The sequence below is a fragment of the Salmo salar genome, chromosome 11 (genome assembly GCF_965601325.2).
Source record: "Salmo salar chromosome 11, fSalSal1, whole genome shotgun sequence".
In the NCBI taxonomy this organism is placed as follows: Eukaryota; Metazoa; Chordata; class Actinopteri; order Salmoniformes; family Salmonidae; genus Salmo; species Salmo salar.
Genome location: NC_138301.1, coordinates 113037363 through 113052401, shown reverse-complemented (window position 1 = coordinate 113052401; position 15039 = coordinate 113037363). Strand labels below are relative to the sequence as shown.

At 43.0% G+C, this 15039-nt stretch overlaps 2 protein-coding genes across 10 annotated transcripts in view; one reads left to right on the top strand and one right to left on the bottom strand.

Annotated features, from left to right (window-relative positions):
- Positions 1-503: 503 nt before the first annotated feature.
- sumf2 (sulfatase modifying factor 2) lies at positions 504-14337 on the bottom strand. 2 transcript variants are annotated; one of them, XM_014129611.3, is made up of 9 exons: positions 14064-14337; positions 13822-13969; positions 10474-10588; positions 10298-10342; positions 9851-10001; positions 7952-8007; positions 2199-2283; positions 1674-1815; positions 504-829 (listed from the first exon to the last, which is right to left on the bottom strand). In XM_014129611.3, the coding sequence occupies exons 1-9, from the start codon at positions 14149-14151 to the stop codon at positions 751-753; spliced, it is 909 nt and encodes a 302-aa protein (XP_013985086.1). In that variant the 5' UTR covers positions 14152-14337; the 3' UTR covers positions 504-750. The 2 variants fall into 2 exon arrangements, with proteins under 2 accessions (XP_013985086.1, NP_001135212.1); NM_001141740.1 differs by having other exon boundaries at positions 504-1815; positions 14064-14285.
- LOC106563769 (uncharacterized) overlaps positions 14338-15039 on the top strand; it is a 4741-nt gene continuing 4039 nt past the window's right edge. For 3 of the 8 annotated variants that reach the window (XR_014379477.1, XM_014129617.3, XM_014129615.3), the window contains exon 1: positions 14611-14742. Coding sequence is in view for 2 of the 8 variants with exons in the window: in XM_014129617.3 (XP_013985092.1) it covers positions 14648-14742 (95 nt within the window). In the remaining 6 variants the exon portion in view is untranslated. Of the gene's footprint in view, positions 14862-15039 lie in introns of all 8 variants that reach the window. The other 5 variants (XR_014379480.1, XR_001319314.3, XR_006757697.2 and 2 more) reach the window with 5 other exon arrangements.

Sequence of the window (15039 nt, the reverse complement as noted above, 5' to 3'; positions counted from 1 at the left end):
TTCTAAGAACCCTATGATTGCAAATGGTTAAAAGTAGTCCTTATGCATAGAGTTGTATGGTTTGTTTCATACATTTTAAAGTGAACAATCTTAGTGTCGGCATCACTCTGTTACCATGGAATTGCCCTACAGCTGGGTTCAGTCCTACATTCTGTGTCTTCACTTACAGTGAGCTGCAAAAGCATTGGGACAGTGACACATTATTGTTGTTGTTTTGGCTCTGTACTCCAGCACTTTAGATTTGAAATGATACAATGACTATGGAGGTTAAAGTGCAGACTGTGAGCTTTAACTTGAGGGTATTTTCATCCATATCGGGTAAACCGTTTAGAAATTACAGCACTTTTTACATATAGTCCCCCCATTTTAGGGGACCAAAAGTATTGGGACAAATTCACTTATGAATATTTAAGTTGTCAAAAGTTTAGTATTTGGTCTCATATTCTTAGTACACAATGACAAAGTGTGAAAAGTGTGTGTAAGTAAGTACATTTTACAACATCTTGATGTAAAATCTTGTTTATTACTCATTGTATTACAGTAGTTTGTAGAAAAAGACACATAGGTTAAGCAGATTGATTTGAGCCCAGGTCTCCACAGGAGAAAATTGTTCCTGCACATTATCAACATCATCACCACTGTCTCAGTCTTAATTTTACTAAATGCTATGGTCACTGCATAGTACCAATAACTGGTTTCTATCTTGCTCTCCCTTGTGGCATAACTTTTATCGTCTTCGGTTATTGGTCCCTACAGCTCCGTTTTGTCCTTCCTGGCAGCACACCTGAAGCCCAGGTTATCAGAAGCCGAGTCCGGAGTATTCCCCATCCTGTAGAAAAGACAGGAACAAAAAACACAGTCCCATTTCAACACCCACACTTTCCAAGTAAAGTAACAGCAACTGATCCTCAAACCCTCATTCTATGCATTGAAAACCGAAAGGTTACTGGATCGAAACCCAAGCCGACAAGGTAAAAATCTGCCCCTGAGCAAGGCAGTTAACCCCCCAACAACTTCTCCCTGGGCGCCGATGATGTGGAGGTTGATTAAGGCAGCTCCCCGCACCTCTCTGATTCAGAGGGGTTGGGTTAAATGCGGAAGACACATTTCAATTGAATACATTCAGTTGGACAACTGACTAGGTATCCCCCTTTCCCTTTCCATGACTTGGGGTGAAATATATCACATTTCTTAATTTTTTTAAACTGTTGTTTCAACACCTGTCGAATAGAAACCTCAAATCGCCGTACTTCTGAAAAAGTTAATTGGGCCGGATAAACTGAAGTGGACTCGGCCCGGGTACCATTAGCTGGAGCTCGGGGGTAATATGATTCTGACGGAGTCGGGAAGAGCTCGGCCTGCATGAATCCCCTTGAGTCCGAGTCCATGCCGAGTCTCGGATTAGGCCCGAGCCCAGCGTGTTGACTGGATACAGTATGCCACAAGACCCTAACCCGCTTTGGTGCGCTCTGCCAGCTGTTGTTTGCCAAGCTGAATCATGCAAACCCTGCTGGAAAAGATAATTACTCAAATGTTTTAATAATTGTAATGTTGCTAGTATATTACATGCAATGGGGGCATAAGACGTCCCGACGAGATTTCAACCAGTAAAATACGTCTTTATCACGTCGTATGCCTACTGGGCAAGCTTCGCATCCTAAACGGTCACTCGCCTGGTCGTGATTCGAGCCTTGTGATTGGCTGATCCATCTTCCGTGTCGATCCAGGAACCACCACGCAACACGAACATTGGTCGTCCTCCAGGGAAGGGTGTAGATGTCCACTCCCATGCATTTCCCATCATGTCATACAGTCCTGAGGGAGGGGACAGAGAGACAAATTGATGACCAATTCTAAATGGACCCCTGGCCCATTGTCCTATGTCAGTGGAGTCACACCTACATGACTTTTGTCCTTCAAAACGGCAGTCCAGGCAGAATCATTGCGCTGTCACTACTCCTATACACTACTCTGGCAACTACTCCCTATGCACTACCCCTGGCCACTACTCCCTATACACTACTCCTGGCCACTACTCCCTATACACTACTCCTGGCCACTACTCCCTATACACTACTCCTGGCCACTACTCCTATACACTACTCCTATGTAGATCTGAAAGAATTGGATATGGATCAAGAAAATGGTGATTCTCCCGTTGCTAAGCTGGGTGGAAGGCTGTATAATGGGATATTTACCAAAACTGTTCTGAGGAGGGAAAGCAGTGACAGGGGCGATACCATGGTAACCGTCCTCTGCTGTGTCTCCATCAGGGAACAGGCCCTGAAACACACATACAAAACACATCAGGATAATAATGTAATGTCTCATTTATAACAGGTCGTAATCAATATAACGTCACAATAGTGTTGGATTTGGATGCTGAGGGGCAAGGAGACCCCCTAGCTCCACTAAAACCATTGACAACTACATGCCGTTTTCAAGGGATTGTTAAATAAATGTTATAGGCTAACTATTTAAGTGGGAATTGTCAAAAAGTCCCAACTTTAAATCTTCATCATACTTCTTATTATTATTCTGCACGCTACTCCTCTTACACCGTTTAAGATAGTAATGCCATTCAAACTTAACCATGTGCAGACTGGAATAGTGTGGTTGCATACAACTTTTGGATATTATTTATATTATTTATTTATACTTTTAAAACTACATTTTTTTGTCATTCTTTTTGTCCATCATCATTCACTTTAATTTTACTTTTGAAAAAAGCTCCCCATTGTGACATCATCACTTCCAACTTCCATTCACTGTAAAATGCAACAAATCAGTAACTTTGACCACTTTGCTAAACACAAGTTAGAGGGTATGACATCTTTCTTTACTTCTCTACTATTCAAATCTGAAATAAGAACTGAATTATCTGGTTCCGATCAAACGTTACAGCTGTATAAGTGACCGCATCAACAACATTTTCCATAACTTTTTATAAACAACTGACATTTTGACCACTTTCCGAACAAGTTAGACAAAAAGTTAGAGGTTATGACATCTTCGTCTACTTTTCTGTTATTCAAATCTGGAACAGAAATATTTTGTGCAGATCTAACAATATAGCTGTTTTAGTAACCGCATCAACAACTTTGTCTTAATTTTCTCAAACAACTGCTATTTTGACCACTTTCCCAACACTTTAGAATAAAACTTCAGTAGGGTATGACACCTTGGTCTACTTCTCTGCTCTTCAAATCTGAAATAAGAACAGAAATATCTAGTGCCAATCTAGAGTTACAGCTGTTTTAGTAACCACATCAACGATTAACTGCTATGGAACTTTTCAGAACTTTCAATTTATAACAATTTACAAGCACATTCTAAGCATCACACAAATCAGCTATCTTGACCACTTTTCTCAACAACGTAGACAAACGTAAAGGGTATGACACCTTGGTCTACTTCTCTGCTATTCAAATCTGAAATAAGAACAGAAATATCTACTACCAATCAAGAAGTACAGCTCTAATTTAGCTAATTCCCACTATTGAATTAACTGCCATACAACTTTTCAGAACTTTCAATTTTTAACAATGGGGGAGCACATTCTAAGCATGACACAATTACTTTTGACACTAATCTGCTACCTTGACCACTTTTCTCAACAACTCGTCCTAGACAACAACTTAAAAGGGTAACTTCAACAATGCCTCCTTGTCGTCTATACTCTATCACATTTTCCATATACTGTGGTATTCCAGTAGGAGACTGTATAAAAGTGTAGTAGGCTAGTCTGAGTGTAGTTATTTGTGATGAAATATGTGATCTAACTGCCCCACATTCCAAAATAATAAGGTTGATAGTGTAGTCTATCAAAGTAATCAGACCAATTATTTTACATAATTTTACTCCTTGGCTTAAGTAAAAGATTTTAAACTTCTTCCACTACTACAGAAATACTTGTAATGAGTTAAAGCAAGTCCCACCAATTTTTTTTTTCATGGACATTTTCATGGGCATTTTAATGTCACACGAAGAGCATAGTCAGAACTACACATTTCCGATTATTCCATATTTATCTCTATCAGAGTTCTACAGCAAACAGTAAACATCAGTTGATCGTGTATTTTCAGATACGTGAGGGTTGTGAGATCCATTTGGCATGCTAGCTAAGCAAACAACATGGGTCATTTAGCTTGCTTCATCAAAGATTAGGCTTTTGGAAAGAGCTTGACATGGGCAAGTCCTCATCCTAGTAAAGTTGTTAGTCGGACTGCTGTCATCACCACTATAGATGACAAGCAAATCAAACAATATTTGGATATAGCCATCTATACTGAACAAAAACAAACGCAACAATTTTACTGAGTTACAGTTCATATAGTGGCGCAGTGGTCTAAGAGACTGCATCTCAGTACAAGATGCGACACTGCATCACATCCGGCAGTAATTGGGAGTCCCAAAGGGCGGCTCACAATCGGCCAAGCATAGTCTGGGTTTGGCCTGGGTAGGTCGTCATTGTAAATCAGAATGTTCTTAACTGACTTTCCTAGTTAAATAAAGGTAATACACACACACACAGGGGGAAAAAAAAGTGTTTGATCCCCTGCTGATTTTGTACGTTTGCCCACTTACAAAGAAATGATCAGTCTACAATTTTAATAGTAGGTTTATTTGAACAGTGAGAGACAGAATAACAACAACAAAAATTCCAGAAAAACGCATGTCAAAAATGTTATAAAATGATTTGCATTTTAATGAGGGAAATAAGTATTTGACCCCTCTGCAAAACATGACTTAGTACTTGGTGGCAAAACCCTTGTTGGCAATCACAGAGGTCAGACGTTTCTTGTAGTTGGCCACCAGTTTTGCACACATCTCAGGAGGGATTTTGTCCCACTCCTCTTTGCAGATCTTCTCCAAGTCATTAAGGTTTCGAGGCTGACGTTTGGGAACTCAAACCTTCAGCTCCCTCCACAGATTTTCTATGGGATTAAGGTCTGGAGACTGGCTAGGCCACTCCAGGACCTTAATGTGCTTCTTCTTGAGCCTCTCCTTCGTTGCCTTGGCTGTGTGTTTTGGGTCATTGTCATGCTGGAATACCCATCCACGACCCATTTTCAATGCCCTGGCTGAGGGAAGGAGGTTCTCACCCAAGATTTGACGGTACATGGCCCCGTCCATCGTCCCTTTGACGCAGTGAAGTTGTCCTGTCCCCTTAGCAGAAAAACACCCCCAAAGCATAATGTTTCCACCTCCATGTTTGACGGTGGGGATGGTGTTCTTGGGGTCATAGGCAGCATTCCTCCTCCTCCAAACACGGCGAGTTGATGTCAAAGAGCTCCATTTTGGTCTCATCTGACCACAACACTTTCACCAGTTGTCCTCCGAGTCATTCAGATGTTCATTGGCAAACTTCAGACGGGCATGTATATGTATTCTTGAGCAGGGGGACCTTGCGGGCGCTGCAGGATTTCAGTCCTTCACGGCGTAGTGTGTTACTAATTGTTTTCTTGGTGACACTGGTCCCAGCTGCCTTGAGATCATTGACAAGATCCTCCCGTGTAGTTCTGGGCTGATTCCTCACCGTTCTCATGATCATTGCAACTCCACGAGGTGAGATCTTGCATGGAGCCCCAGGCCGAGGGATATTGACAGTTCTTTTGTATTTCTTCCATTTGCGAATAATCGCACCAAATGTTGTCACCTTCTCACCAAGCTGCTTGGCGATGGTCTTGTAGCCCATTCCAGCCTTGTGTAGGTCTACAATCGTGTCCCTGACATCCTTGGAGAGCTCTTTGGTCTTGGCCATGGTGGAGAGTTTGGAATCTGATTGATTGATTGCTTCTGTGGCCAGGTATCTTCTTTACAGGTAACAAGCTGCGGTTAGGAGCACTCCCTTTAAGAGTGTGCTCCTAATCTCAGCTCGTTACCTGTATAAAAGACACCTGGGAGCCAGAAATCTTTCTGATTGAGAGGGGGTAAAATACTTATTTCCCTCATCAAAATGCAAATCAATTCATAACATTTATGACATGCGTTTTTCAGGATTCTTTTGTTGTTATTCTGTCTCTCACTGTTCAAATAGACCTACCATTAAAATTATAGACTGATCCTTTCTTTGTCAGTGGGCAAACGTAGAAAATCAGCAGGGGATCAAATACTTTTTCCCCCCACTGTATGTATGTATGTATGTATGTATGTATGTATGTATGTATGTATGTATGTATGTATGTATGCATGCATATATAAAAGGAAATCAGTCAATTGAAATCAATTAATTTGGCCCTAATCTATGGATTTCACATTACTGGGAATACAGGTATGCATCTGTTGGTCACAGATACATAAAAAAAAAGGTAGGGGCGTGAAAACCTGTCAGTATCTGGTGTGACCACCATTTACCTCATGCAGCGCGACACATCTCCTTCACATAGAGTTGATCAGGCCCTTGATTGTCTGTGGAATGTTGTCCTTTTCAATGGTTGTGCAAAGTTCCTGGATATTGGCGAGAACTGGAACACACTGTCGATCCAGAGCATCCCAAACATGCTCAATGGGTGACATGTCTGGTGAGTATGCAGGCCATGGAAGAACTGGGTCATTTTCAGCTTCCAGGAATTGTGTACAGATCGTTGCGAAACATGAGGTTGCTGAAACATGAGGTGATGGCGGCGGATGAATGGCACGTCAATGGGCCTCAGGATCCGTCATGGTATCTCTATGCATTCAAATTGCCATCGATAAAATGCAATTGTGTTCGTTGTCCTTAGCGTATGCCTGCCCATATCATAACCCCACCTGTCACAATGGGGCACTCTGTTCACAACGTTGACATTAGCAAACCGCTCGCCCACACAACGCCATACACGTGGTCTGCAGTTGTGTTTCCGGTTGGACGTACTGCCACATTCTCTAAAACGACATTGAGGCAGGTGGCTTATGGTAGAGAAATGAACATGCAATTCTCTGGAAATAGCACTGGTGGACATTCCTGCTGTCAGCATGCCAATTGTACACTCCCTCAAAACTTGAGACATCTGTGGCACTGTGTTGTGTGACAAAACTGCACATTTTACAATGGTATTTTATTGTCCACAGCACAAGGTACACCTGTGTAATGATCGTGCAGTTTAATCAGCTTCTTGATATGCCACACTTGTCAGGTGGATGGATTATCTTGGCAAAGGAGAAATTCTCACTAACAGGGATGTAAACAAATTTGTGCACAAAGTTTGAGAGAAATCATCTTTTTGTGCATATGGAACATTTCTGGGATATTTTATTTCAAATCTGCTTGATAGGCAGAGCCCACAAATGATGGGAAATTAACCTAAACCACTCATACTTTTCAGGTATAGTTGACTTTTTATATCACTCAAATATCCAATTAATGGTGGCCATGAAAGGTATCGTGAGGCTACCCTCACGTATCTGAAATTACATGATGAATTTATTTGTACTGATGAAAAGCATGCAGTTACTTGCTGTAGGCTATAACTCTGATGATAGATCTAAATGTGAGCAATTGTTTTGCATGGAATAATCTGACATCTGTAGTTCTGACTCAGTGCTTCAAGAGGTGATAATATTGCAACCAAATAATTAACATTTATTTAACAATGAAAATTGCACACAATTTTCAATGGTTTTTGCAGAGCTGCGAGTCTCCTTGTCCCCCAGCAGGCAAATCAAACACTCTGCACCTTATTGTGACGTTTTATTGATAACGACCTTTACTGCTATGTGATGTAACCTTGCTGATGATTTAAGTCAACAGTACAAGGGATACTAATTGTAAACACTTTATAAATCATGAATAAAATATTTCTGAGCAAATCCTAACATGGAAACTTGTGAAGGATGTAGGTTATGTAAGTTTTAACTTTGGCTTTAGAACACGGGAACCAAAATATATTTTTACAGAATTACTGAGAAAGTTCAGAAGAACGTTAGAATGTTCATTTCAGGATGGTGAATGTGATGTCATTGGTCTGACCTGCCACAGGTTGGAGCGTTTGGACTGGAATTTGTTTCCCCAGGGATACGTTCTACCTGGAGGGAAGAAGGGGTTCTGTTATCAACATGGAATGGAGGAGGGCTGTTATACAGTGGGGGGAAAAAGTATTTGATCCCCTGCTGATTTTGTACATTTGCCCACTTACAAAGAAATGATCAGACTATAATTTTAATAGTAGGTTTATTTGAACAGTGAGAGACAGAATAACAACAACAAAAATCCAGAAAACACATGTCAAAAATGTTATAAAATGATTTGCATTTTAATGAAGGAAATAAGTATTTGACCCCTCTGCAAAACATTACTTAGTACTTGGTGGCAAAACCCTTGTTGGCAATCACAGAGGTCAGACGTTTCTTGTAGTTGGCCACCAGGTTTGCACACATCTCAGGAGGGATTTTATCCCACTCCTCTTTGCAGATCTTCTCCAAGTCATTAAGGTTTCGAAGCTGACGTTTGGCAACTCGAACCTTCAGCTCCCTCCACAGATTTTCTATGGGATTAAGGTCTGGAGACTGGCTAGGCCACTCCAGGACCTTAATATGCTTGTTCTTAAGCCACTCCTTCGTTGCCTTGGCTGTGTGTTTTGGGTCATTGTCATGCTGGAATACCCATCCACGACCCATTTTCAATGCCCTGGCTGAGGGAAGGAGGTTCTCACCCAAGATTTGACGGTACATGGCCCCGTCCATCGTCCCTTTGATGCAGTGAAGTTGTCCTGTCCCCTTAGCAGAAAAACACCCCCAAAGCATAATGTTTCCACCTCCATGTTTGACGGTGGAGATGGTGTTCTTGGGGTCATAGGCAGCATTCCTCCTCCTCCAAACACAGCGAGTTGAGTTGATGTCAAAGAGCTCCATTTTGGTCTCATCTGACCACAACACTTTCACCAGTTGTCCTCTGAGTCATTCAGATGTTCATTGGCAAACTTCAGACGGCATATATATGCATTCTTGAGCAGGGGGACCTTGCGGGCGCTGCAGGATTTCAGTCCTTCACGGCGTAGTGTGTTACCAATTGTTTTCTTGGTGACACTGGTCCCAGCTGCCTTGAGATCATTGACAAGATCCTCCCGTGTAGTTCTGGGCTGATTCCTTACCGTTCTCATGATCATTGCAACTCCACGAGGTGAGATCTTGCATGGAGCCCCAGGCCGAGAGATATTGACAGTTATTTTGTGTTTCTTCCATTTGCAAATAATCGCACCAAATGTTGTCACCTTCTCACCAAGCTGCTTGGCGATGGTCTTGTAGCCCATTCCAGCCTTGTGTAGGTCTACAATCTTGTCCCTGACATCCTTGGAGAGCTCTTTGGTCATGTCCATGGTGGAGAGTTTGGAATCTGATTGATTGATTGCTTCTGTGGACAGGTGTCTTTTATACAGGTAACAAGCTGTGGTTAGGAGCACTCACTTTAAGCGTTTGCTCCTAATCTCAGCTCGTTACCTGTATAAAAGACACCTGGGAGCCAGAAATCTTTCTGATTGAGAGGGGGTCAAATACTTATTTCCCTCATTAAAATGCAAATCAATTTATAACATTTTTGACATGCGTTTTTCTGGATATTTTTGTTGTTATTCTTACTCTCACTGTTCATATAAACCTACCATTAAAATTATAGACTGATAATTTCTTTGTCAGTGGGCAAACGTACAAAATCAGCAGGGGATCAAATACTTTTCCCCCCACTGTACATGAATGGCTATTAATTTGAAGCTTAATAAAAAACACTTAACAAGACTTTGAATTCTATTTCCATGGGTTCTTATTCTATGGTGAGATATGTGGCTTATTCTTTGTGGAGATCCACCCCAGCAGGCATTGTAATAAAGAAAATCCCACTACAATTTTTTATTTTATGTTAACGAGCCCCACTCACCCTGCAGGCCCCCACGCGCGGCCCACTCCCACTCCTCCTCGCTGGGCAGCCTCCTCCCCCTCCAGCTGCAGAAGGCCTGGGCATCGTTCCAGCTCACCTGGACCACTGGGGAGTCCAGACGCTCCCGGATCCCAGAACCAGGACCTGCAGGCTGGACAAACACATGGAGAGGAGTCAGGTAGTCCAGATATAGGTACAGGGGGGCAGGGACATGGTAAGACATTCAGGAGGTGAAAGAATCAGTAGAGGAAAAACAGAATCAAAAGGAGAGAACCAATGAGGAAGGGATGGGTATCAACATCAAGAGAGGAGTAACAGAAGATGGATATAGGTGGTAGAATAATCAAAGGGGTAATACATACAGGAAGTGATTAATATCCAGTATGGAATGGTGAAGCACTATGAGACAGAGCGTGGATGGGAAAAACAAAAAAATTACTTCATTACCTGCCTCCAAAACACCCGCTCGACTGGCATCCACCAAGGTGCTGACTTCAGGGGGGAAAGGAGAGTTAATCATTATCACAATTCGAAGGGAAAAAAACCCCCAAAAAACTACTTACCTATCACCTATCAGTGTGAGAGATGTTTGATATGAAATGCAGAAGTGACTTTCAACACACCTCTATTTTCTCTGTCACTTTGCTCTTCAGCTCTTCAGACACAAAGTCCTGGAACACAAAACTCCAGCCGAAGGTCTCCGCTTCAGTCTTGTATTTCTGTGCCCTGACAAACTCCCTGGGATGAAGACAATAAACCACTTCAATATTCTCAGTTTCCAGTGTCAACTAGTGTACACACATACAAACCGACCAAGCATAGACTGATGCCAATGTCTTTTGGCCGTCTTGGTGCGGACATGTCTCAATTTCAACGTCCACGGACGTCGATTTTTGGTCCGGGCCAGACCAAATCTGAACCATTCATAGACGTCTATGTTTGGTTCAGATTTGGTCTGTTCCGGCCCGCCCTCGATTTGGCCCGGTCCGGACCGGCCTCGATTTGGCCCAAACATAGACATACATTATTTTTCAAAAGTTTGGACAGCACAGTACAGTAGAGCACAGAAAAGTATAGTACATTACAGTACAGTCAAGAAAAGTAGAGTAAAGTACAGCACAGTAAAGAAAAGTCAAGTTTACTCTGTTCTCTACTGAACTAAACCATACTGTACTCTACTAAATTAAACTGTACCATAATGTACTCTGTGCTCTATTGTGCCATACTTTACTGTGCTGTTCAAACTTGTGCAACACATCAAATCAAAAGCTTGTGTCACATGCGCGGAATACAACAGGTACCGTGTAAGTAGTATTTCATACCTTACCGTGAAATACTACTTACAAGCCCCTAACCAACAATGCAGTTCAAGACATAGTAAAAAAATGTAATAAAAAGTAACACAATAAAATAAATGAGCCTATATACAGGGGGTACGTGTATCAAGTCAATGTGCGGCGGAACAGGTTAGGTAATTTGTGCATGTAGGTAGGTGTAAAGTGACTATGCATAGATAATAAACACCGTCTAGCAGCAAGTAAAAACAAGGGGGGGTCACTGTAAATAGTCCGGTGGCCATTTGATTAATTGTTCAGCAGTCTTATGGCTTGGGATTAGAAGCTGTTAAGGAGCCTTTTGGTCCTAGACTTAGTGCTCCAGTACCGCTTGCCGTGCCATAGCAGAGAGAACAGTCTATGACATGGGTGACTGGAGTCTTTGACAATTTTTTGGGCCTTCCTCTGACAAAGCCTAGTATAAAGGTTCTGGATGTCACGTGGAGCGGAACAAGTGAACCCAAGAACAGACTCAGATGAGGAGACTGGGATGAGGTAACCACGGTATTTATTGAAACACGGGGGGAAGATTGGGTGCAGGCCAGGGTAAGCTCGGGCGGGTTGCCGGAAACGAGGTGCGGAGACTGAGGCTGAAGTGAGAGGTATTGGTACTGGGTAAGCAGGTCCGAAGGGGAATCCAAGGGAGCGTTGAGTGGGGAATCCAGGACAGAGCAGCATGACTGACGAGAAGTCGGACTGGAGACAGGGACCAGAGTGGGCAGAACTGTAGCGGAGAGGAAAACAGCGTCAGGCAAGGGAAAACAGGCACAACAGGAACAAACGGCTAAAAACATGGACTGACTGAGCAGAGATTCTGATCTGGCAGTGTGGAAGAGGCAGGACTGAGTATTTGTAGAGGTCTTGATTATGGAACAGGTTGCAGCTGGTGGGGATCTGCTCTGGCTCCAGCACATCTGTCTCCGCCCACACAATCACACACACACACACACACACACACACACACACACACACACACACACACACACACACACACACACACACACACACAGAGAGAGGGAGAGAGCACTGGGGGAGTGGCGGCAGGTCAAGGAGACACCGGATGAGCACTGGAGGGCGTAGCAGGAGCAGATGTGACACTGGATAGTAGGAAGCTTGGCCCCAGTGATGTACTGGGCCGTACACTCTACCCTCTGCAGTGCCTTATGGTCGGAGGCCGAGCAGTTGCCATAACAGGCGGTGGTGCAACCGGTCAGGATGCTCTCAATGGTGCAGCTGTAGAACTTTTTGTGGTTCTGGGTCTCCTGAGGGAGAAAAGGTGTTGTCGTGCCCTCTTCACAACTGTCTTGCTGTGTTTGGACCATGACAGTTTGTTGGTAATATGGACACCAAGGAACTTGAAACTCTCAACCCGCTCAACTACAGCCCCATCGATGTGAATGGTGGCGTGTTTGGCCCTCCTTTTCCTGTAGTCCACGATCAGCTCCTTTGTCTTGCTCACGTTGAGGGAGACGTTGTTGTCCTGACACCACACTGCCAGGTCTCTGACCTCCTCCCTATAGGCTGTCTCATTGTTGTCGGTGATCAGGCCTACCACTGTTGTGTCGCCAGCAAACTTAATTACGGTGTTGGAATCGTGCTTGGCCACGCAGTTGTGGGTGAACAGAGAGAACAGGAGGGGACTGAACATGCACCCCTAAGGGGCCCCCGTGTTGAGGATCAGCATGGCAGATGTGTTGCTGCCTACCCTTACCACCTGGGTGCGGCCCGTCAGGAAGTCCAGTGAGATTGCGTCATCTGTGGATGTGTTGGGGCTGTATGCGAATTGGAGTGGGTCTAGGGTTTCCGGGATGATGGTGTTGATGTGAGCCATGACCAGCCTTTCAAAGCATTTCATGGCTGACAATGTGAGTGCTACGGGGCGGTAATCATTTAGGCAGGTTACTTGGGCACAGGGACTATGGTGGTCTGCTTGAAACAAGTAGGTATTACAGACTCGGTCAGGGAGAGGTTGAAAATGTCAGTGAAGACACTTGCCAGTTGGTCCGCGCATGCTCTTAGTACACTGGTAATCCGTCGGGCCCCGCGGCCTTGTGAATGTTTAAATGTATATTTTGGTCATCCAGCAGACGCATCCAGAGCATTCAACAGCAACATACAGTATCACAGTCCTAACAAGACAAGAAAAAACATTACTGAGAATGTTATTGTAGTTAAAGTAGTCTGTCGGTTTATTCTGTAGGTTGGACTAATTTGAACATCATCATTGTCCATTTTAATGCTTTTTTAAAAAGCTAACATATGTCCATGTGACAGATGGGAGCAATAATACATATTCTATGTTGCAATCTTCCATTGGTTCCTCCTTCCTATATTAAATGGATAAAAACATTATCATTGTGATATAATCCTTACTTCCTTGAGAATGTATGTGCAGTTGAAGTTTGGCCACAGTATCAATTACCAAAAAAAGACAGAACCGAAAATGAACCTGATATCAATGTCCGGGGGGAAAAAAAAATGTTTTTTCAACGTCCAGAAAATACATATTTTCACCGTTTGTTCAATACTTAAAATTAACCCAACTTCAACGTCTGAAAAATACGTTTTTTTATACATCCTTTCAACGTAATGTTGCTTACTGGGAAGTATTATCATCGCTGTATCAAAGTAAGTTACCTGAAGTCAGAATTAGTGACGGGATATTTATCGATTCTGAATGGATCGACTGTCACTTCTTTTGTGGGTGATTCTCCATCCCTGCCGTCGGCTGAGTTCGTCCCCATCGTCATCTTTCCTCCTGGAATTTGCACCATTCCTTCATCGTCTGCAGAGTCAAAGATGTACAGTTGTGAAGCTGTATCTGCTGTATTATTTAATTGTGCAGAAAAAGTTGATTAGCATCAGTGAATGTACCTTACCTGCGATGCAAGACAGAGCGGAGAGGCACAAAATAAGTACTATTCTGAAGTTCATGGTTATAAATTGATAAGGCGACCGTGTTTTCATAAACTAGCGGAATGTGCAGGTCCAGGGTAAGTACGTTCATGTACTTTGAGCACCATAGATCAACGCTCTCTAAGTAGCCAATGTTTTGTGTATATATACACTTCTCCAGCTTTACACTGAACCCTGAAACAATTACAGTCGGACTATTTTCACTGACGGACAGGAAACTGGTCCGACTGAAAAAAACAGTTCCCTTTGGAAACAACTTTGTTGAAACGTTGACTCAGTTGTGCATCATTTCCATATATAGTTAACCTAAAGCGTGTTAGCGTTAAATTAATCAGGAATTTTGTGTAAATCTTACTTGCCTTTCTCGTCCCGCTTGGAGAACAGAGCTCCAAGTAGCCTTTGCCCAGTGGGCTGTTACATTTCCACAGCCTCTATCCTCCAAACGATGTGTCTCCGTATCATGTCATCATTTTTTCTGTTTTTATCGTAGGTTCACCTACAGGTACTGCTGTCTGCCTTGGCCTCCCAGGTGTCCCATCCGGAGAACATGGAAGAGAACACCCTGATTATTTTACGAAAGGACGTACTCCGCTCTGCCACCAAGGCATTCAGCTGGAAACGATTCAACCTCAGAGGTTCAATGTGAGTCGACCAACATGGTCAAACACAGGAGTTCCTTCAGCTGTTGATGGCAGCCACCCGAGACTGTTGTTTGTTACAGGGGCCAGACCACTGCAAAAGTGTAGTATTGGACTACAATGGTAAATTGCTTCTTTTGTAAGATCGCACTGTTTATATGTTCAAATATGACACTTTCTATCTAGTCCTAGAACTCTGTCCTGTTGTATCACTTTCAGTGTAGTCCTAGCAGAGTGAACTATAAGGTCCTATATGGTATATTACTACATAGCTATGTGGCATCTTATGCGCTATCCATAG